General features: G+C 43.1%; 1 protein-coding gene across 1 annotated transcript; it reads left to right on the top strand.

The window, feature by feature from the left end:
- Positions 1-352: 352 nt before the first annotated feature.
- On the top strand, positions 353-7,095 carry LOC135842724 (uncharacterized). The gene is made up of 14 exons (XM_065360319.1): positions 353-558; positions 692-813; positions 906-947; positions 3,864-3,976; positions 4,079-4,331; positions 4,418-4,580; positions 4,911-5,023; positions 5,103-5,147; positions 5,294-5,403; positions 5,494-5,710; positions 5,816-5,966; positions 6,067-6,219; positions 6,316-6,425; positions 6,529-7,095. Exons 1-14 carry the CDS (start codon positions 462-464, stop codon positions 6,745-6,747), a joined length of 1,908 nt encoding a protein of 635 aa, XP_065216391.1. The 5' UTR covers positions 353-461; the 3' UTR covers positions 6,748-7,095.
- The last annotated feature ends 15,617 nt before the right edge of the window (positions 7,096-22,712 follow it).

Genomic DNA, 22,712 nt, shown 5'->3' with positions numbered 1-22,712 from the left:
TTAAAGTTGAACCCAGCAATTGTACATTTCAAGTTCAAAAGCTCTAATAGATTTTTAAGAACCACTCACCCAAACAGCAGAAATAGACGACTCATATTTTTTGAATCTTTGGACACATCACAGGGATTCAAGTCATATTTCACATCAGGCACCCAGAAGTCTGTAAGCAAACAAAAATGAAAATTGAAAAATTATTAATTTGAGCATATTTAAGTAGGTATACTACCTAACCAAAAATCGTATGCAAATTAATAGTATATCCACATTTTCTAATCTAATCAGCTGCTTGCATCCGTCAGTTTCAAAAAATAAGCATTCTCGATATCGGATACTTCATATGTAGTTATCTTCATATCCGCACTTTCTGATACCCGAATGACACTGACGAAGGCCATGTTAAAGTGTTTATAAAAATAACAGTTCGATTTTCGCGTACGAGAACGTTACTTTAAAATGCTAAAATGATTTATGGCCAAAAATTGGTGAAATTCGTAGTTTTCCAAATCTTGGTGACCACGACTTATTACACTAATGGATACGACTGCAGAACTGGAGTAGGTATGCTAATCAGTGTTCTTACATTTTTATACGTTTTTTTTTTCGAAACATTACAGTTTTGAAATTAACACTTTGAAGTGGGAAATAATGAATTCATTCTCGTGTAGTAATTGCATTTTGTGAAATATTTCAGCAGGCAACTCTTCAGAAAATCTCAGATGTCGGCTATTTTCAAATTATTCATCTACCCTGAAGGATGATAGTTTGAACGATTACTTTCAAATATTCGACTTGAAGATTTTTTACGCTGATATAGTAAGTTGTACTTAGTGCAGTTTTTTTCGTGATCTTATTTTAGGTACCTACGTTTAGAATGAGTTTGTTAAAGATAGAAATGAAATTTACAGGATGTTTCAGGGATATTCCAGCTGATTGGAGACGTAAAAGCGGTTAGTGTTTTGAAATTCTTATATTATTTTTAGAAAATTGGAGAGTGAACTTCTTAAATTTGGCCTTGAATTGATTAGAATCGCCAAAAATTCACCAAGCATAAAATTGTGCTTTTTTTGAAGGTTCAATTTTCAAAAGCTCGCCAATTTTGGAAGCTAGGTAGATATAATTCGAAAATTTGAAAAAAAGAAACATGAATGGAATTTTTGTAACACCATGAGTCTCAACATTTTGATCAAAATGTTAGAATGCATGCGTTTTATTTTTTTCCCCATTTTCAAGTTATATCTTCATCATTTGGGAAAATTTTAAAACAGCCCAAGCTTTCCAAAAAAAAAATCAATTCCTTTTAAGATGCTGTAAACAGATTTTCTCCAAGTTGCATCAGCCTCGGAAATTAGTATAGAAATTTCAGGTCCGGAGGTGCCCTTGGAGGGAAGATATGAGGTCTCAAGGAGGAGGCTAATTCGAATGTCACAAGCTGCCAATTATCTAGTCATTATTGCCAAATTGAAAAAAAAAAAGGAGAAAAGAAAAACCAACTCATTGACCCGTCTGTCTGGCAGCTGAATAAGGCCGTCTGCATTCCATTCTGGCCTCCGAAGGTCATTGACCTCTTATGTCTTGTCTGACCTCTTATTAAGGTCATCGACGTACCTTACTATCTGGGTCTGTCTGGCTTCCAGTCGGATCTCCAAGGATCATTGACTTGTCTGTGTAGCTTTTGAGGGTATTCTGCAGACCTCATTGGCCTGGCTGTCTGGCTCTTGAAGACCGTCTGGCGTCCTGCCTGGCTTTCTTCAAATCATCAACCTCCATGTTTAGTTTCTGAAGGCTGTCTGCATTCTATGTGGCTTTAAGAAGGTAATTGACCTCTTTGTCTGGCTTTTGAAGGCCATCTGGCGTCCTGTCTGGCCTCTTATAAGGTCAATGACTTTGCTGTCTGGCTCTTGAAGGCCGTCTGGTGTTCTGTCTGTCCTTCGAAGATTAATGATCTGTGTGTTTGGTTCCTGAAGGCTATATTGCTTCAAGTCTACCCTTCTAAGGGTCATTGACCTGCATGTCAGGCTTGTGAAGATCACCTGGAATCAAGTCTGGCCTTCTGAGGTCATTGACATGACTGGCTATCTGGCCTCTAAAAAACCTCTAGCATCCAGTCCAGCCTCCTGAGGCTATTGACCTGTCTTTGTCTGGCTTTTAAAGGCTGTCTGGCATCAAGTCCAGCCTCTTGAGGTCATTGACCCGTATGACTGGCTTTTGAAGGCTGGCTGACATCAGGTTTACCCTCCTAAGGTCATTGACCTGTTTGTATGGCTTCTAAAGGACGACGGCTACCTCCGAACGTTATTGACCCGCTTGTCTTGGTTTCGAAGGCTGCTTTTGAGGGGATTCTGCAGACCTCACTGACCTGGCTATCTGGCTCTTGAAGGTCGTCTGGCGTCTTGCTTAGCTTTCTCAAGGTCATTGAAGCATCTATGTAGTTTTTTAAGACCCCGATAAGGTTTCATGGCCCATTTTCGAATCCAAAAATGGACCATTTTGTGCAGAAGGACGCATGCCATAGCCGCAATCTGACACCCGAAATGAATTCTTCGTCTCAATGGACCCTCAGTCAACATTTCTATTCGATTCGAAACGCAAAATCCCCCCTACCCTCCTCCACCCTCCAAAAAAATTCATGAACTAATTCCTTCGTATTTTTTGTACATTTTTTTTTTGATTTCCAAAAAAATCGAGTAAAGTATCTTTTTTGACAAACTTCAGGCCACAGAGTCCTAATGTGGTGTCCATTTGAATCGTTTGATTAGTCAAAACTTCATTATAAATGCAGAATTTGAACACTTTCTCAGGCTCAGGCTCAAGCTTAAAAATGGCCCGATTTAAATATTGAGAGAAGGACTTTTAGAGTTTTCTCTGAACTTCAAAGGTCATTGACTTGTCTAAACTGACTTCTAAGGTCATTGGCATGTCTAAACTGACTTCTAAGGTCATTGACCTGTCTGATTGACTTCTAAGATCATTGACCTGTCTGACCAATCTTCCGAGGTCATTGACCTATTTTTTTAAAACTATCTCGGGCCATTGGCTCGTAAGTCGTATGACGAGCTTTCCAAGGTAATTGACCTGCTTGACTGTCCTTCAAAGGTCATTGACATGTCTGACTGACTTCTAAGATCATTGACCTGTCTGACTGACTTTTAAGATCATTGACTTGTCTGCCTGATCTTCTAAGGTCATTGACATAACTACCCGACATTCTAAGGTCATTGGCCTATTTTTTCAACTATCCAGGGTCATTGGCTAGTAAGAGGAGCTTTCCAAAGTAATTGACCTGTCTGACTGACCTTCAAAGGTCATTGACCTGACTGACTGACTTCTAACATAAGATCATTGACCTGTCTGACTGACTTCTAAGATCATTGACCTGTCTGACTGACTTTTAAGATCATTGACTTGTCTGGCTGGCCTTCTAAGGTCATTGACATAACTACCCGACATTCTAAGGTCATTGACCTATTTTTTCAACTATCTAGGGTAATTGGCTCGTATGAGGAGCTTTCCAAAGTAATTGACTTGCCTGACTGACCTTCAAAGGTCATTGACCTGTCTGACTGACATCAACTGTCATTGACCTGTATGTCTGACTTTTAATATCATTGACCAGTTTGACTGACCTTATAAGGTCATTGCCATGACTCCCTGACCTCCCAAGGTCATTGGCCAACTATCTGATGTCATTGACCTGTCTGACTGGCATTCTAAGGTTATTGACCTGGCTGCCTGACTATCCAAGGTCATTGTTATTGACCTGTGTGTCTTGTCTGACCCTCTAAGGTTATTGACCTGGCTGTCTAGCTCTCGAGTACGAAAAGATATCTTTTAAGCTTTCATTTACCAAATACTTACTTATGTAGATCTGGGAAGACGACCAATTAACCTGGAAACCAATCGAATATAATAACACATATTCCCTGGATATTCGGAATAACTATCAGCAAATATGGAAACCGGAGTTCACATTGATCAAGTACATATAAATAAACCGTTTATTTTCACACTGTATTATGTAACTATACACCAATTCCTGTGTCAATTGCATTACCTACCCAACATAATGTCTTCTTTATAGCTACGTATTTCGTGAGAATAACCCCTTATTTAATTCTGGAGACTATTCCATCACAGTATGGCATAACGGAACAGTAACATACTGCGCGAGATCCGTCAGCATTCAAGCAAGATGCCCTATCATTATAAAAAATAGACCATGGTTTAATCATACTTGTCAGCTTGATGTTAAAACCAACCCTGTAGATATCTTATTCAACATTCATAATCAAACTGAATCTTCACCCCATCAGCTTTGCAACAATTCAGCGCCTGTAAGTACATTATTAGTATGGGTAGGTATGAAATGAAACTCCCAGTCTACAAATTAAGCTGATTTTAATGAGTAACATTTTTATAGAGTTTAAATTCAAGTATCGAATCACCATGGATAGTTCAAGACTATAAGAAGGTACTGAAAGATAGCACCTATGGATCGAACTCGTATGATTTAATATCGATTATCATCGAACTGCGCAGAAATATTGACGTTTATAACTCCACACAATGCATCTCATACCCAAGTTTGTGCATAATATTTGTTTGTAAGGTATAACAACAAAAAATAATAACAAAAAATCAAAAGCGTAATTCCAAACCAAAAAGAATAATTTTTGACCTCGAGTCTTCGACTTTTTTGCTATAATTTTTCAAGAGTTCTTCTTGCTGAGTAAATCTGACTCTGGAGGCAGCAGAGCAATGCTTGTGAGGCTTAGATGAACGAAATGCTCGATCATTGAGCCAAATTTTAGCTCTTTGAGCTCGATACGAGTCAACGAGCATCAAAGGACCCGTCTCAAAAATACCCTTAGCTCTCGAGACGATTATTTTCTAATATCGATTTTTTTCAACAGGCAGCAAACGTGATGAAGCGCACTGTTATTTGTTTTCAAACCCTAGTTTGCGTTTACCTCCTTCTGAAGCTATTTTACCCACAGCGAGAATACAGATTACATACGTTGATTTTGTAAGATTTTATGCATGTCTATTTAAAAGCGATCTTGAGATGAAAATTAAACTGAAATATGTAATTCAATTTATTATAGAATATCGAAGATGGAATACTTCTATTAAATGGAAGACTATATTGGGTAAGGATATTCTTTTTTCTTTTTTTGTTTTACTTTACCGTAAGTACGAGTATGTCAGGTCAAACTGGAAACACATAAAATTTCAACCTTCTGGTTTTCTATTCAATCGATCATAATAATATGATAGATATGCATGCATTCGACAGTATTGGGTAGATGAACGAGTGGACTGGGTACCTAAGAAACTTATAAAACTTAGATATGAGCTTGACGTCGTTCGTGATTCAGTATGGAAGCCGAGCTTAACATTACACAAGTGATGGAATAATCTTTACTAGAAGAACTAACCATAATCAATTACATATCATAATAATTGGAAAGGAAACAATGTTGTTAACACTTTCAGTGAGTTATTTCAAGAAGAGTATCTTCTCAACAACGAATCTTTTAGTAGAGGCGTGTTCACGTTGACACAGTTCGGGGGCATTGTCTTATGGTGGAGGAGAATGAGTTCACACATAAGATGTGACATCAAATATAATAGTTGGCCATGGGATCCTCAAAAGTGTGCCCTTAATTTCACATTCGATACACCATCTATGCACATTGACTTGTCCATGATTGTAAGCTTTCGTTTACTAAAATTTTGCACATATTTTTGCATCAATTCAAAATACGAGTTTGTGTTTTTATATGTACTACCTGTGAATTTGATTCCAAATTCAAAGGATGAAGAAATTCAAAAACGAAGAGAAGCGAAGTCACTATGGACCATCACCAACGTGAAGAAAGAAATCAATTTTCCCAACTTGATTTTTGAAATAACTTTTGAATTGAAGAACCATTCGTCACATGTTGTATTGTGTCTTACATTTATAGGTTTGTAAAGAAATATTACTGTTCACACAACTTTTAAATAACCTAAGCTAAGCCAATAAGTTGAAGGGAAGAAATGACTAAGACTCGATCAATTTTACAGCTCTAAGTGTGCTGACGCTGACATCATTCTTGATTTCGCCAATGAGTACGATTAAACTCGCATCGAAAATAACCTCTTTACTACTTCTTGTAATTTTTATCACGATGATGATGAATTCGATTCCGAATTTCGCTGTAAGAGCTCCTAATTTCTGTAAGTTTGGTGATTAGGTTACTATACGAGTGCACTGGATAAGAAACGTTTGATCTATCTATACCTATTTGTTGATTCGTTTGTTTTGTATTTTAGTGATCGGATTCGTCGTATTATTATTAACGGTGGGAATATCCAGCTGTATTACTGCCTACATAGTTCAATTAGCAATAAAATCCCAATCGTATCATCCATCACTGATCATGGTAAAGGAATCATTTCTATTTACATAAATTGCATAGGTAATTATTAGTGGGTAGCCTACCTACTTACACAATTTTTTCACTTTTTGCATGCTTCCAAAATTAGAAATCTACGAATTCGGATGAAAACAAATCCTTTAACGACGCGGTAGAGGCAACAGTATCTGAGGACATTACCCAAACTGAGGATGAATACGTGTCTGAAGACTCACTATCGAAAAAAACTCAAGACGAATGGTTGAAAATAGCATCATTTATTGAATATTCATCATTTGCGATCAGTTTGATAGTTGCTCTAATCCTAACCATGAGTTTAATAATCTGAATTTATCTTCTACGAAGGATTCGAAACACAATCAATACACAATACACATTGTACATAATTCATTATTTTTATAAGTTCATATTCTTTCATTCGAGAAAATCTCAAAAAGATTGGTTGCATAAACAGCCTCAGTTATTGATTAATGAATATTCATCATTTGGTTTTAGTTTGATTGTTGCTATAATTCTAGTCATAAGTTTAATGATTTGAATCTTTCCTTCGCCCTCTCTCTTCTGCTATACCTAATTACCTACCTATGTAATTCATCAATAGCATACACAAGCCCATGATCAAGCAATAAAATGTACTCAACTTAAAAAAATAAAAAAAATCACCCAAAACAGCACAGTTTGATGAATATTTTTCTAATCTACTACTGTAGCAAAACTTTTATCATTTGAAATGGACCCTCGAAAACTGAGATTTGATAAATCTATCATTATCGATTGTGTCATTTGAAATCGAAACTCGAAAGTCCATTTTTGAGATTCGATAAATCGGTCATTATTGATTATTGATGGAATTTTAAGACGTGTAAAATATGTATCATTTGGGACGATATTATCCATAATTTAAAATCGATTCTTGAGATTCGACTAATCCATCATTACCGGTTTTTGCTTTAACCAGGCAATGGTGGAATCAAATTGGGGTGGATAAAAGTGAGCGATTTGTCCGCAACAAAGACGACTTGTGACTAATTTTGGGTCGTTGATTTCGAATATGACGTTCGTTTTCACGGGCGATGCGCATAAGTGGCGTTTTTGGTACTTTTCATTGTGCAAAACCGTCCCACAGGCTTCCAATCAAACTCTAGCAGGCTACCGATTGTTGCAATGAATTCCTCGACCCCGAAAACTCCCCTGGAACCCATTCTCGACTCATTTGCTGGAATTCGTTTCTTGAAAAATTCACATTTTTGTCGAAAACTGGAAATTCCACGAGAACAATGTTTCATGAGCTGCGGTTTGCGGCATTGAATTCGCCGTCCCAAAAAACCCCCACTCCCAAATTTTCAGCAAGTTTGGGCGACATTTTATCCAGTGGTTTTGTTGGCCCCTTCTGCCTACTCCCTAGTAGGCATTGGTGGAATCAAATTGGGGTGGATAAAAGTGAGCGATTTGTCCGCAACAAAGACGACTTGTGACTAATTTTGGGTCGTTGATTTCGAATATGACGTTCGTTTTCACGGGCGATGCGCATAAGTGGCGTTTTTGGTACTTTTCATTGTGCAAAACCGCCCCACAGGCTTCCAATCAAACTCTAGCAGGCTACCGATTGTTGCAATGAATTCCTCGACCCCGAAAACTCCCCTGGAACCCATTCTCGACTCATTTGCTGGAATTCGTTTCTTGAAAAATTCACATTTTTGTCGAAAACTGGAAATTCCACGAGAACAATGAGGCTTCATGAGCTGCGGTTTGCGGCATTGAATTCGCCGTCCCAAAAAACCCCCACTCCCAAATTTTCAGCAAGTTTGGGCGACATTTTATCCAGTGGTTTTGTTGGCCCCTTCTGCCTACTCCCTAGTAGGCAATGGTGGAATCAAATTGGGGTGGATAAAAGTGAGCGATTTGTCCGCAACAAAGACGACTGGTGACTAATTTTGGGTCGCTGATTTCGAATATGACGTTCATATTCACGGGCGATGCGCATAAGTGGCGTTTTTGGTACTTTTCATTGTGCAAAACCGCTCCACAGGCTTCCAATCAAACTCTAGCAAGCTACCGATTGTTGCAATGAATTCCTCGACCCCGAAAACTCCCCTGGAACCCATTCTCGACTCATTTGCTGGAATTCGTTTCTTGAAAAATTCACATTTTTGTCGAAAAACGGAAATTCCACGAGAACAATGAGGCTTCATGAGCTGCGGTTTGCGGCATTGAATTCGCCGTCCCAAAAAACCCCCACTCCCAAATTTTCAGCAGGTTTGGGCGACATTTTATCCAGTGGTTTTGTGGCCCCTTCTGCCTACTCCCTAGTAGGCAATGGTGTAATCAAATTGGGGTGGATAAAAGTGAGCGATTTGTTGGGAACAAAGACGACTGGTGACTAATTTTGGGTCGCTGATTTCGAATATGACGTTCTTTTTCACGGGCGATGCGCATAAGTGGCGTTTTTGGTACTTTTCATTGTGCAAAACCGCTCCACAGGCTTCCAATCAAACTCTAGCAGGCTACCGATTGTTGCGATGAATTCCTCGACCCCGAAACCCCCCTGGAACCCATTCTCGACTCATTTGCTGGAATTCGTTTCTTGCAAAATCCACATTTTTGTCAAAAACTGGAAATTCCACGAGAACAATGAGGTTTCATGAGCTGCGGTTTGCGGCATTGAATTCGCCGTCCCAAAAAACCCCCATTCCCAAATTTTCAGCACGTTTGGGCGACATTTTATCCAGTGGTTTTGTTGGCCCCTTCTGCCTACTCCCTAGTAGGCAATGGTGGAATCAAATTGGGGTGGATAAAAGTGAGCGATTTGTCCGCAACAAAGACGACTTGTGACTAATTTTGGGTCGCTGATTTCGAATATGACGTTCGTGTTCACGGGCGATGCGCATAAGTGGCGTTTTTGGTACTTTTCATTGTGCAAAACCGCTCCACAGGCTTCCAATCAAACTCTAGCAAGCTACCGATTGTTGCAATGAATTCCTCGACCCCGAAAACTCCCCTGGAACCCATTCTCGACTCATTTGCTGGAATTCGTTTCTTGCAAAATTCACATTTTTGTCGAAAACTGGAAATTCCACGAGAACAATGAGGCTTCATGAGCTGCGGTTTGCGGCATTGAATTCGCCGTCCCAAAAAACCCCCATTCCCAAATTTTCAGCACGTTTGGGCGACATTTTATCCAGTGGTTTTGTTGGCCCCTTCTGCCTACTCCCTAGTAGGCAATGGTGGAATCAAATTGGGGTGGATAAAAGTGAGCGATTTGTTCGCAACAAAGACGACTTGTGACTAATTTTGGGTCGCTGATTTCGAATATGACGTTCTTTTTCACGGGCGATGCGCATAAGTGGCGTTTTTGGTACTTTTCATTGTGCAAAACCGCTCCACAGGCTTCCAATCAAACTCTAGCAGGCTACCGATTGTTGCGATGAATTCCTCGACCCCGAAACCCCCCTGGAACCCATTCTCGACTCATTTGCTGGAATTCGTTTCTTGCAAAATCCACATTTTTGTCAAAAACTGGAAATTCCACGAGAACAATGAGGTTTCATGAGCAGCGGTTTGCGGCATTGAATTCGCCGTCCCAAAAAACCCCCATTCCCAAATTTTCAGCACGTTCGGGCGACATTTTATCCAGTGGTTTTGTTGGCCCCTTCTGCCTACTCCCTAGTAGGCAATGGTGGAATCAAATTGGGGTGGATAAAAGTGAGCGATTTGTCCGCAACAAAGACGACTTGTGACTAATTTTGGGTCGCTGATTTCGAATATGACGTTCGTTTTCACGGGCGATGCGCATAAGTGGCGTTTTTGGTACTTTTCATTGTGCAAAACCGCTCCACAGGCTTCCAATCAAACTCTAGCAAGCTACCGATTGTTGCAATGAATTCCTCGACCCCGAAAACCCCCCTGGAACCCATTCTCGACTCATTTGCTGGAATTCGTTTCTTGAAAAATTCACATTTTTGTCGAAAACTGGAAATTCCACGAGAACAATGAGGCTTCATGAGCTGCGGTTTGCGGCATTGAATTCGCCGTCCCAAAAAACCCCCACTCCCAAATTTTCAGCAAGTTTGGGCGACATTTTATCCAGTGGTTTTGTTGGCCCCTTCTGCCTACTCCCTAGTAGGCAATGGTGGAATCAAATTGGGGTGGATAAAAGTGAGCGATTTGTCCGCAACAAAGACGACTGGTGACTAATTTTGGGTCGCTGATTTCGAATATGACGTTCGTTTTCACGGGCGATGCGCATAAGTGGCGTTTTTGGTACTTTTCATTGTGCAAAACCGCCCCACAGGCTTCCAATCAAACTCTAGCAGGCTACCGATTGTTGCGATGAATTCCTCGACCCCGAAACCCCCCTGGAACCCATTCTCGACTCATTTGCTGGAATTCGTTTCTTGCAAAATCCACATTTTTGTCAAAAACTGGAAATTCCACGAGAACAATGAGGCTTCATGAGCTGCGGTTTGCGGCATTGAATTCGCCGTCCCAAAAAACCCCCATTCCCAAATTTTCAGCACGTTTGGGCGACATTTTATCCAGTGGTTTTGTTGGCCCCTTCTGCCTACTCCCTAGAAGGCAATGGTGTAATCAAATTGGGGTGGATAAAAGTGAGCGATTTGTTGGGAACAAAGACGACTGGTGACTAATTTTGGGTCGCTGATTTCGAATATGACGTTCTTTTTCACGGGCGATGCGCATAAGTGGCGTTTTTGGTACTTTTCATTGTGCAAAACCGCTCCACAGGCTTCCAATCAAACTCTAGCAGGCTACCGATTGTTGCGATGAATTCCTCGACCCCGAAACCCCCCTGGAACCCATTCTCGACTCATTTGCTGGAATTCGTTTCTTGCAAAATCCACATTTTTGTCAAAAACTGGAAATTCCACGAGAACAATGAGGTTTCATGAGCTGCGGTTTGCGGCATTGAATTCGCCGTCCCAAAAAACCCCCATTCCCAAATTTTCAGCACGTTTGGGCGACATTTTATCCAGTGGTTTTGTTGGCCCCTTCTGCCTACTCCCTAGTAGGCAATGGTGGAATCAAATTGGGGTGGATAAAAGTGAGCGATTTGTCCGCAACAAAGACGACTTGTGACTAATTTTGGGTCGCTGATTTCGAATATGACGTTCGTGTTCACGGGCGATGCGCATAAGTGGCGTTTTTGGTACTTTTCATTGTGCAAAACCGCTCCACAGGCTTCCAATCAAACTCTAGCAAGCTACCGATTGTTGCAATGAATTCCTCGACCCCGAAAACTCCCCTGGAACCCATTCTCGACTCATTTGCTGGAATTCGTTTCTTGCAAAATTCACATTTTTGTCGAAAACTGGAAATTCCACGAGAACAATGAGGCTTCATGAGCTGCGGTTTGCGGCATTGAATTCGCCGTCCCAAAAAACCCCCATTCCCAAATTTTCAGCACGTTCGGGCGACATTTTATCCAGTGGTTTTGTTGGCCCCTTCTGCCTACTCCCTAGTAGGCAATGGTGGAATCAAATTGGGGTGGATAAAAGTGAGCGATTTGTTCGCAACAAAGACGACTTGTGACTAATTTTGGGTCGCTGATTTCGAATATGACGTTCTTTTTCACGGGCGATGCGCATAAGTGGCGTTTTTGGTACTTTTCATTGTGCAAAACCGCTCCACAGGCTTCCAATCAAACTCTAGCAGGCTACCGATTGTTGCGATGAATTCCTCGACCCCGAAACCCCCCTGGAACCCATTCTCGACTCATTTGCTGGAATTCGTTTCTTGCAAAATCCACATTTTTGTCGAAAACTGGAAATTCCACGAGAACAATGAGGCTTCATGAGCTGCGGTTTGCGGCATTGAATTCGCCGTCCCAAAAAACCCCCACTCCCAAATTTTCAGCAGGTTTGGGCGACATTTTATCCAGTGGTTTTGTGGCCCCTTCTGCCTACTCCCTAGTAGGCAATGGTGGAATCAAATTGGGATGGATAAAAGTGAGCGATTTGTCCGCAACAAAGACGACTTGTGACTAATTTTGGGTCGCTGATTTCGAATATGACGTTCATATTCACGGGCGATGCGCATAAGTGGCGTTTTTGGTACTTTTCATTGTGCAAAACCGCTCCACAGGCTTCCAATCAAACTCTAGCAGGCTACCGATTGTTGCGATGAATTCCTCGACCCCGAAACCCCCCTGGAACCCATTCTCGACTCATTTGCTGGAATTCGTTTCTTGCAAAATCCACATTTTTGTCAAAAACTGGAAATTCCACGAGAACAATGAGGTTTCATGAGCTGCGGTTTGCGGCATTGAATTCGCCGTCCCAAAAAACCCCCATTCCCAAATTTTCAGCACGTTTGGGCGACATTTTATCCAGTGGTTTTGTTGGCCCCTTCTGCCTACTCCCTAGTAGGCAATGGTGGAATCAAATTGGGGTGGATAAAAGTGAGCGATTTGTCCGCAACAAAGACGACTTGTGACTAATTTTGGGTCGCTGATTTCGAATATGACGTTCATATTCACTGGCGATGCGCATAAGTGGCGTTTTTGGTACTTTTCATTGTGCAAAACCGCTCCACAGGCTTCCAATCAAACTCTAGCAGGCTACCGATTGTTGCAATGAATTCCTCGACCCCGAAAACCCCCCTGGAACCCATTCTCGACTCATTTGCTGGAATTCGTTTCTTGCAAAATCCACATTTTTGTCAAAAACTGGAAATTCCACGAGAACAATGAGGTTTCATGAGCTGCGGTTTGCGGCATTGAATTCGCCGTCCCAAAAAACCCCCATTCCCAAATTTTCAGCACGTTCGGGCGACATTTTATCCAGTGGTTTTGTTGGCCCCTTCTGCCTACTCCCTAGTAGGCAATGGTGGAATCAAATTGGGGTGGATAAAAGTGAGCGATTTGTCCGCAACAAAGACGACTTGTGACTAATTTTGGGTCGCTGATTTCGAATATGACGTTCGTTTTCACGGGCGATGCGCATAAGTGGCGTTTTTGGTACTTTTCATTGTGCAAAACCGCTCCACAGGCTTCCAATCAAACTCTAGCAAGCTACCGATTGTTGCAATGAATTCCTCGACCCCGAAAACTCCCCTGGAACCCATTCTCGACTCATTTGCTGGAATTCGTTTCTTGCAAAATTCACATTTTTGTCGAAAACTGGAAATTCCACGAGAACAATGAGGCTTCATGAGCTGCGGTTTGCGGCATTGAATTCGCCGTCCCAAAAAACCCCCATTCCCAAATTTTCAGCACGTTTGGGCGACATTTTATCCAGTGGTTTTGTTGGCCCCTTCTGCCTACTCCCTAGTAGGCAATGGTGGAATCAAATTGGGGTGGATAAAAGTGAGCGATTTGTCCGCAACAAAGACGACTTGTGACTAATTTTGGGTCGCTGATTTCGAATATGACGTTCGTTTTCACGGGCGATGCGCATAAGTGGCGTTTTTGGTACTTTTCATTGTGCAAAACCGCTCCACAGGCTTCCAATCAAACTCTAGCAAGCTACCGATTGTTGCAATGAATTCCTCGACCCCGAAAACCCCCCTGGAACCCATTCTCGACTCATTTGCTGGAATTCGTTTCTTGCAAAATTCACATTTTTGTCGAAAACTGGAAATTCCACGAGAACAATGAGGCTTCATGAGCTGCGGTTTGCGGCATTGAATTCGCCGTCCCAAAAAACCCCCATTCCCAAATTTTCAGCACGTTTGGGCGACATTTTATCCAGTGGTTTTGTTGGCCCCTTCTGCCTACTCCCTAGTAGGCAATGGTGGAATCAAATTGGGGTGGATAAAAGTGAGCGATTTGTTCGCAACAAAGACGACTTGTGACTAATTTTGGGTCGCTGATTTCGAATATGACGTTCTTTTTCACGGGCGATGCGCATAAGTGGCGTTTTTGGTACTTTTCATTGTGCAAAACCGCTCCACAGGCTTCCAATCAAACTCTAGCAGGCTACCGATTGTTGCGATGAATTCCTCGACCCAGAAACCCCCCTGGAACCCATTCTCGACTCATTTGCTGGAATTCGTTTCTTGCAAAATCCACATTTTTGTCAAAAACTGGAAATTCCACGAGAACAATGAGGTTTCATGAGCTGCGGTTTGCGGCATTGAATTCGCCGTCCCAAAAAACCCCCATTCCCAAATTTTCAGCACGTTCGGGCGACATTTTATCCAGTGGTTTTGTTGGCCCCTTCTGCCTACTCCCTAGTAGGCAATGGTGGAATCAAATTGGGGTGGATAAAAGTGAGCGATTTGTCCGCAACAAAGACGACTTGTGACTAATTTTGGGTCGCTGATTTCGAATATGACGTTCGTTTTCACGGGCGATGCGCATAAGTGGCGTTTTTGGTACTTTTCATTGTGCAAAACCGCTCCACAGGCTTCCAATCAAACTCTAGCAAGCTACCGATTGTTGCAATGAATTCCTCGACCCCGAAAACTCCCCTGGAACCCATTCTCGACTCATTTGCTGGAATTCGTTTCTTGCAAAATTCACATTTTTGTCGAAAACTGGAAATTCCACGAGAACAATGAGGCTTCATGAGCTGCGGTTTGCGGCATTGAATTCGCCGTCCCAAAAAACCCCCATTCCCAAATTTTCAGCACGTTTGGGCGACATTTTATCCAGTGGTTTTGTTGGCCCCTTCTGCCTACTCCCTAGTAGGCAATGGTGGAATCAAATTGGGGTGGATAAAAGTGAGCGATTTGTCCGCAACAAAGACGACTTGTGACTAATTTTGGGTCGCTGATTTCGAATATGACGTTCGTTTTCACGGGCGATGCGCATAAGTGGCGTTTTTGGTACTTTTCATTGTGCAAAACCGCTCCACAGGCTTCCAATCAAACTCTAGCAAGCTACCGATTGTTGCAATGAATTCCTCGACCCCGAAAACCCCCCTGGAACCCATTCTCGACTCATTTGCTGGAATTCGTTTCTTGCAAAATTCACATTTTTGTCGAAAACTGGAAATTCCACGAGAACAATGAGGCTTCATGAGCTGCGGTTTGCGGCATTGAATTCGCCGTCCCAAAAAACCCCCATTCCCAAATTTTCAGCACGTTTGGGCGACATTTTATCCAGTGGTTTTGTTGGCCCCTTCTGCCTACTCCCTAGTAGGCAATGGTGGAATCAAATTGGGGTGGATAAAAGTGAGCGATTTGTTCGCAACAAAGACGACTTGTGACTAATTTTGGGTCGCTGATTTCGAATATGACGTTCTTTTTCACGGGCGATGCGCATAAGTGGCGTTTTTGGTACTTTTCATTGTGCAAAACCGCTCCACAGGCTTCCAATCAAACTCTAGCAGGCTACCGATTGTTGCGATGAATTCCTCGACCCAGAAACCCCCCTGGAACCCATTCTCGACTCATTTGCTGGAATTCGTTTCTTGCAAAATCCACATTTTTGTCAAAAACTGGAAATTCCACGAGAACAATGAGGTTTCATGAGCTGCGGTTTGCGGCATTGAATTCGCCGTCCCAAAAAACCCCCATTCCCAAATTTTCAGCACGTTCGGGCGACATTTTATCCAGTGGTTTTGTTGGCCCCTTCTGCCTACTCCCTAGTAGGCAATGGTGGAATCAAATTGGGGTGGATAAAAGTGAGCGATTTGTCCGCAACAAAGACGACTTGTGACTAATTTTGGGTCGCTGATTTCGAATATGACGTTCGTTTTCACGGGCGATGCGCATAAGTGGCGTTTTTGGTACTTTTCATTGTGCAAAACCGCTCCACAGGCTTCCAATCAAACTCTAGCAAGCTACCGATTGTTGCAATGAATTCCTCGACCCCGAAAACTCCCCTGGAACCCATTCTCGACTCATTTGCTGGAATTCGTTTCTTGCAAAATTCACATTTTTGTCGAAAACTGGAAATTCCACGAGAACAATGAGGCTTCATGAGCTGCGGTTTGCGGCATTGAATTCGCCGTCCCAAAAAACCCCCATTCCCAAATTTTCAGCACGTTTGGGCGACATTTTATCCAGTGGTTTTGTTGGCCCCTTCTGCCTACTCCCTAGTAGGCAATGGTGGAATCAAATTGGGGTGGATAAAAGTGAGCGATTTGTTCGCAACAAAGACGACTTGTGACTAATTTTGGGTCGCTGATTTCGAATATGACGTTCGTTTTCACGGGCGATGCGCATAAGTGGCGTTTTTGGTACTTTTCATTGTGCAAAACCGCTCCACAGGCTTCCAATCAAACTCTAGCAAGCTACCGATTGTTGCGATGAATTCCTCGACCCCGAAAACCCCCCTGGAACCCATTCTCGACTCATTTGCTGGAATTCGTTTCTTGCAAAATTCACATTTTTGTCGAAAACTGGAAATTCCACGAGAACAATGAGGCTTCATGAGCTGCGGTTTGCGGCATTGAATTCGCCGTCCCAAAAAACCCCCATTCCCAAATTTTCAGCACGTTTGGGCGACATTTTATCCAGTGGTTTTGTTGGCCCCTTCTGCCTACTCCCTAGTAGGCAATGGTGGAATCAAATTGGGGTGGATAAAAGTGAGCGATTTGTCCGCAACAAAGACGACTTGTGACTAATTTTGGGTCGCTGATTTCGAATATGACGTTCTTTTTCACGGGCGATGCGCATAAGTGGCGTTTTTGGTACTTTTCATTGTGCAAAACCGCTCCACAGGCTTCCAATCAAACTCTAGCAGGCTACCGATTGTTGCGATGAATTCCTCGACCCCGAAACCCCCCTGGAACCCATTCTCGACTCATTTGCTGGAATTCGTTTCTTGCAAAATCCACATTTTTGTCAAAAACTGGAAATTCCACGAGAACAATGAGGTTTCATGAGCTGCGGTTTGCGGCATTGAATTCGCCGTCCCAAAAAACCCCCATTCCCAAATTTTCAGCACGTTTGGGCGACATTTTATCCAGTGGTTTTGTTGGCCCCTTCTGCCTACTCCCTAGTAGGCAATGGTGGAATCAAATTGGGGTGGATAAAAGTGAGCGATTTGTCCGCAACAAAGACGACTTGTGACTAATTTTGGGTCGCTGATTTCGAATATGACGTTCGTTTTCACGGGCGATGCGCATAAGTGGCGTTTTTGGTACTTTTCATTGTGCAAAACCGCTCCACAGGCTTCCAATCAAACTCTAGCAAGCTACCGATTGTTGCAATGAATTCCTCGACCCCGAAAACTCCCCTGGAACCCATTCTCGACTCATTTGCTGGAATTCGTTTCTTGCAAAATTCACATTTTTGTCGAAAACTGGAAATTCCACGAGAACAATGAGGCTTCATGAGCTGCGGTTTGCGGCATTGAATTCGCCGTCCCAAAAAACCCCCATTCCCAAATTTTCAGCACGTTTGGGCGACATTTTATCCAGTGGTTTTGTTGGCCCCTTCTGCCTACTCCCTAGTAGGCAATGGTGGAATCAAATTGGGGTGGATAAAAGTGAGCGATTTGTCCGCAACAAAGACGACTTGTGACTAATTTTGGGTCGCTGATTTCGAATATGACGTTCGTTTTCACGGGCGATGCGCATAAGTGGCGTTTTTGGTACTTTTCATTGTGCAAAACCGCTCCACAGGCTTCCAATCAAACTCTAGCAAGCTACCGATTGTTGCAATGAATTCCTCGACCCCGAAAACCCCCCTGGAACCCATTCTCGACTCATTTGCTGGAATTCGTTTCTTGCAAAATTCACATTTTTGTCGAAAACTGGAAATTCCACGAGAACAATGAGGCTTCATGAGCTGCGGTTTGCGGCATTGAATTCGCCGTCCCAAAAAACCCCCATTCCCAAATTTTCAGCACGTTTGGGCGACATTTTATCCAGTGGTTTTGTTGGCCCCTTCTGCCTACTCCCTAGTAGGCAATGGTGGAATCAAATTGGGGTGGATAAAAGTGAGCGATTTGTTCGCAACAAAGACGACTTGTGACTAATTTTGGGTCGCTGATTTCGAATATGACGTTCTTTTTCACGGGCGATGCGCATAAGTGGCGTTTTTGGTACTTTTCATTGTGCAAAACCGCTCCACAGGCTTCCAATCAAACTCTAGCAGGCTACCGATTGTTGCGATGAATTCCTCGACCCCGAAACCCCCCTGGAACCCATTCTCGACTCATTTGCTGGAATTCGTTTCTTGCAAAATCCACATTTTTGTCAAAAACTGGAAATTCCACGAGAACAATGAGGTTTCATGAGCAGCGGTTTGCGGCATTGAATTCGCCGTCCCAAAAAACCCCCATTCCCAAATTTTCAGCACGTTCGGGCGACATTTTATCCAGTGGTTTTGTTGGCCCCTTCTGCCTACTCCCTAGTAGGCAATGGTGGAATCAAATTGGGGTGGATAAAAGTGAGCGATTTGTCCGCAACAAAGACGACTTGTGACTAATTTTGGGTCGCTGATTTCGAATATGACGTTCGTTTTCACGGGCGATGCGCATAAGTGGCGTTTTTGGTACTTTTCATTGTGCAAAACCGCTCCACAGGCTTCCAATCAAACTCTAGCAAGCTACCGATTGTTGCAATGAATTCCTCGACCCCGAAAACCCCCCTGGAACCCATTCTCGACTCATTTGCTGGAATTCGTTTCTTGCAAAATTCACATTTTTGTCGAAAACTGGAAATTCCACGAGAACAATGAGGCTTCATGAGCTGCGGTTTGCGGCATTGAATTCGCCGTCCCAAAAAACCCCCACTCCCAAATTTTCAGCAGGTTTGGGCGACATTTTATCCAGTGGTTTTGTGGCCCCTTCTGCCTACTCCCTAGTAGGCAATGGTGGAATCAAATTGGGATGGATAAAAGTGAGCGATTTGTCCGCAACAAAGACGACTTGTGACTAATTTTGGGTCGCTGATTTCGAATATGACGTTCATATTCACGGGCGATGCGCATAAGTGGCGTTTTTGGTACTTTTCATTGTGCAAAACCGCTCCACAGGCTTCCAATCAAACTCTAGCAGGCTACCGATTGTTGCGATGAATTCCTCGACCCCGAAACCCCCCTGGAACCCATTCTCGACTCATTTGCTGGAATTCGTTTCTTGCAAAATCCACATTTTTGTCAAAAACTGGAAATTCCACGAGAACAATGAGGTTTCATGAGCAGCGGTTTGCGGCATTGAATTCGCCGTCCCAAAAAACCCCCATTCCCAAATTTTCAGCACGTTCGGGCGACATTTTATCCAGTGGTTTTGTTGGCCCCTTCTGCCTACTCCCTAGTAGGCAATGGTGGAATCAAATTGGGGTGGATAAAAGTGAGCGATTTGTCCGCAACAAAGACGACTTGTGACTAATTTTGGGTCGCTGATTTCGAATATGACGTTCGTTTTCACGGGCGATGCGCATAAGTGGCGTTTTTGGTACTTTTCATTGTGCAAAACCGCTCCACAGGCTTCCAATCAAACTCTAGCAAGCTACCGATTGTTGCAATGAATTCCTCGACCCCGAAAACCCCCCTGGAACCCATTCTCGACTCATTTGCTGGAATTCGTTTCTTGCAAAATTCACATTTTTGTCGAAAACTGGAAATTCCACGAGAACAATGAGGCTTCATGAGCTGCGGTTTGCGGCATTGAATTCGCCGTCCCAAAAAACCCCCATTCCCAAATTTTCAGCACGTTTGGGCGACATTTTATCCAGTGGTTTTGTTGGCCCCTTCTGCCTACTCCCTAGTAGGCAATGGTGGAATCAAATTGGGGTGGATAAAAGTGAGCGATTTGTTGGGAACAAAGACGACTGGTGACTAATTTTGGGTCGCTGATTTCGAATATGACGTTCTTTTTCACGGGCGATGCGCATAAGTGGCGTTTTTGGTACTTTTCATTGTGCAAAACCGCTCCACAGGCTTCCAATCAAACTCTAGCAGGCTACCGATTGTTGCGATGAATTCCTCGACCCAGAAACCCCCCTGGAACCCATTCTCGACTCATTTGCTGGAATTCGTTTCTTGCAAAATCCACATTTTTGTCAAAAACTGGAAATTCCACGAGAACAATGAGGTTTCATGAGCTGCGGTTTGCGGCATTGAATTCGCCGTCCCAAAAAACCCCCATTCCCAAATTTTCAGCACGTTTGGGCGACATTTTATCCAGTGGTTTTGTTGGCCCCTTCTGCCTACTCCCTAGTAGGCAATGGTGGAATCAAATTGGGGTGGATAAAAGTGAGCGATTTGTCCGCAACAAAGACGACTTGTGACTAATTTTGGGTCGCTGATTTCGAATATGACGTTCGTTTTCACGGGCGATGCGCATAAGTGGCGTTTTTGGTACTTTTCATTGTGCAAAACCGCTCCACAGGCTTCCAATCAAACTCTAGCAGGCTACCGATTGTTGCAATGAATTCCTCGACCCCGAAAACCCCCCTGGAACCCATTCTCGACTCATTTGCTGGAATTCGTTTCTTGCAAAATTCACATTTTTGTCGAAAACTGGAAATTCCACGAGAACAATGAGGCTTCATGAGCTGCGGTTTGCGGCATTGAATTCGCCGTCCCAAAAAACCCCCATTCCCAAATTTTCAGCACGTTTGGGCGACATTTTATCCAGTGGTTTTGTTGGCCCCTTCTGCCTACTCCCTAGTAGGCAATGGTGGAATCAAATTGGGGTGGATAAAAGTGAGCGATTTGTTCGCAACAAAGACGACTTGTGACTAATTTTGGGTCGCTGATTTCGAATATGACGTTCTTTTTCACGGGCGATGCGCATAAGTGGCGTTTTTGGTACTTTTCATTGTGCAAAACCGCTCCACAGGCTTCCAATCAAACTCTAGCAGGCTACCGATTGTTGCGATGAATTCCTCGACCCAGAAACCCCCCTGGAACCCATTCTCGACTCATTTGCTGGAATTCGTTTCTTGCAAAATCCACATTTTTGTCAAAAACTGGAAATTCCACGAGAACAATGAGGTTTCATGAGCAGCGGTTTGCGGCATTGAATTCGCCGTCCCAAAAAACCCCCATTCCCAAATTTTCAGCACGTTCGGGCGACATTTTATCCAGTGGTTTTGTTGGCCCCTTCTGCCTACTCCCTAGTAGGCAATGGTGGAATCAAATTGGGGTGGATAAAAGTGAGCGATTTGTCCGCAACAAAGACGACTTGTGACTAATTTTGGGTCGCTGATTTCGAATATGACGTTCGTTTTCACGGGCGATGCGCATAAGTGGCGTTTTTGGTACTTTTCATTGTGCAAAACCGCTCCACAGGCTTCCAATCAAACTCTAGCAAGCTACCGATTGTTGCAATGAATTCCTCGACCCCGAAAACCCCCCTGGAACCCATTCTCGACTCATTTGCTGGAATTCGTTTCTTGCAAAATTCACATTTTTGTCGAAAACTGGAAATTCCACGAGAACAATGAGGCTTCATGAGCTGCGGTTTGCGGCATTGAATTCGCCGTCCCAAAAAACCCCCATTCCCAAATTTTCAGCACGTTTGGGCGACATTTTATCCAGTGGTTTTGTTGGCCCCTTCTGCCTACTCCCTAGTAGGCAATGGTGGAATCAAATTGGGGTGGATAAAAGTGAGCGATTTGTTGGGAACAAAGACGACTGGTGACTAATTTTGGGTCGCTGATTTCGAATATGACGTTCTTTTTCACGGGCGATGCGCATAAGTGGCGTTTTTGGTACTTTTCATTGTGCAAAACCGCTCCACAGGCTTCCAATCAAACTCTAGCAGGCTACCGATTGTTGCGATGAATTCCTCGACCCAGAAACCCCCCTGGAACCCATTCTCGACTCATTTGCTGGAATTCGTTTCTTGCAAAATCCACATTTTTGTCAAAAACTGGAAATTCCACGAGAACAATGAGGTTTCATGAGCTGCGGTTTGCGGCATTGAATTCGCCGTCCCAAAAAACCCCCATTCCCAAATTTTCAGCACGTTTGGGCGACATTTTATCCAGTGGTTTTGTTGGCCCCTTCTGCCTACTCCCTAGTAGGCAATGGTGGAATCAAATTGGGGTGGATAAAAGTGAGCGATTTGTCCGCAACAAAGACGACTTGTGACTAATTTTGGGTCGCTGATTTCGAATATGACGTTCATATTCACTGGCGATGCGCATAAGTGGCGTTTTTGGTACTTTTCATTGTGCAAAACCGCTCCACAGGCTTCCAATCAAACTCTAGCAGGCTACCGATTGTTGCAATGAATTCCTCGACCCCGAAAACCCCCCTGGAACCCATTCTCGACTCATTTGCTGGAATTCGTTTCTTGCAAAATTCACATTTTTGTCGAAAACTGGAAATTCCACGAGAACAATGAGGCTTCATGAGCTGCGGTTTGCGGCATTGAATTCGCCGTCCCAAAAAACCCCCATTCCCAAATTTTCAGCACGTTTGGGCGAC

Source organism: Planococcus citri, chromosome 4 (genome assembly GCF_950023065.1).
Source record: "Planococcus citri chromosome 4, ihPlaCitr1.1, whole genome shotgun sequence".
Lineage (NCBI taxonomy): Eukaryota > Metazoa > Arthropoda > Insecta > Hemiptera > Pseudococcidae > Planococcus > Planococcus citri.
This window is presented reverse-complemented; position numbering and strand designations above follow the sequence as displayed.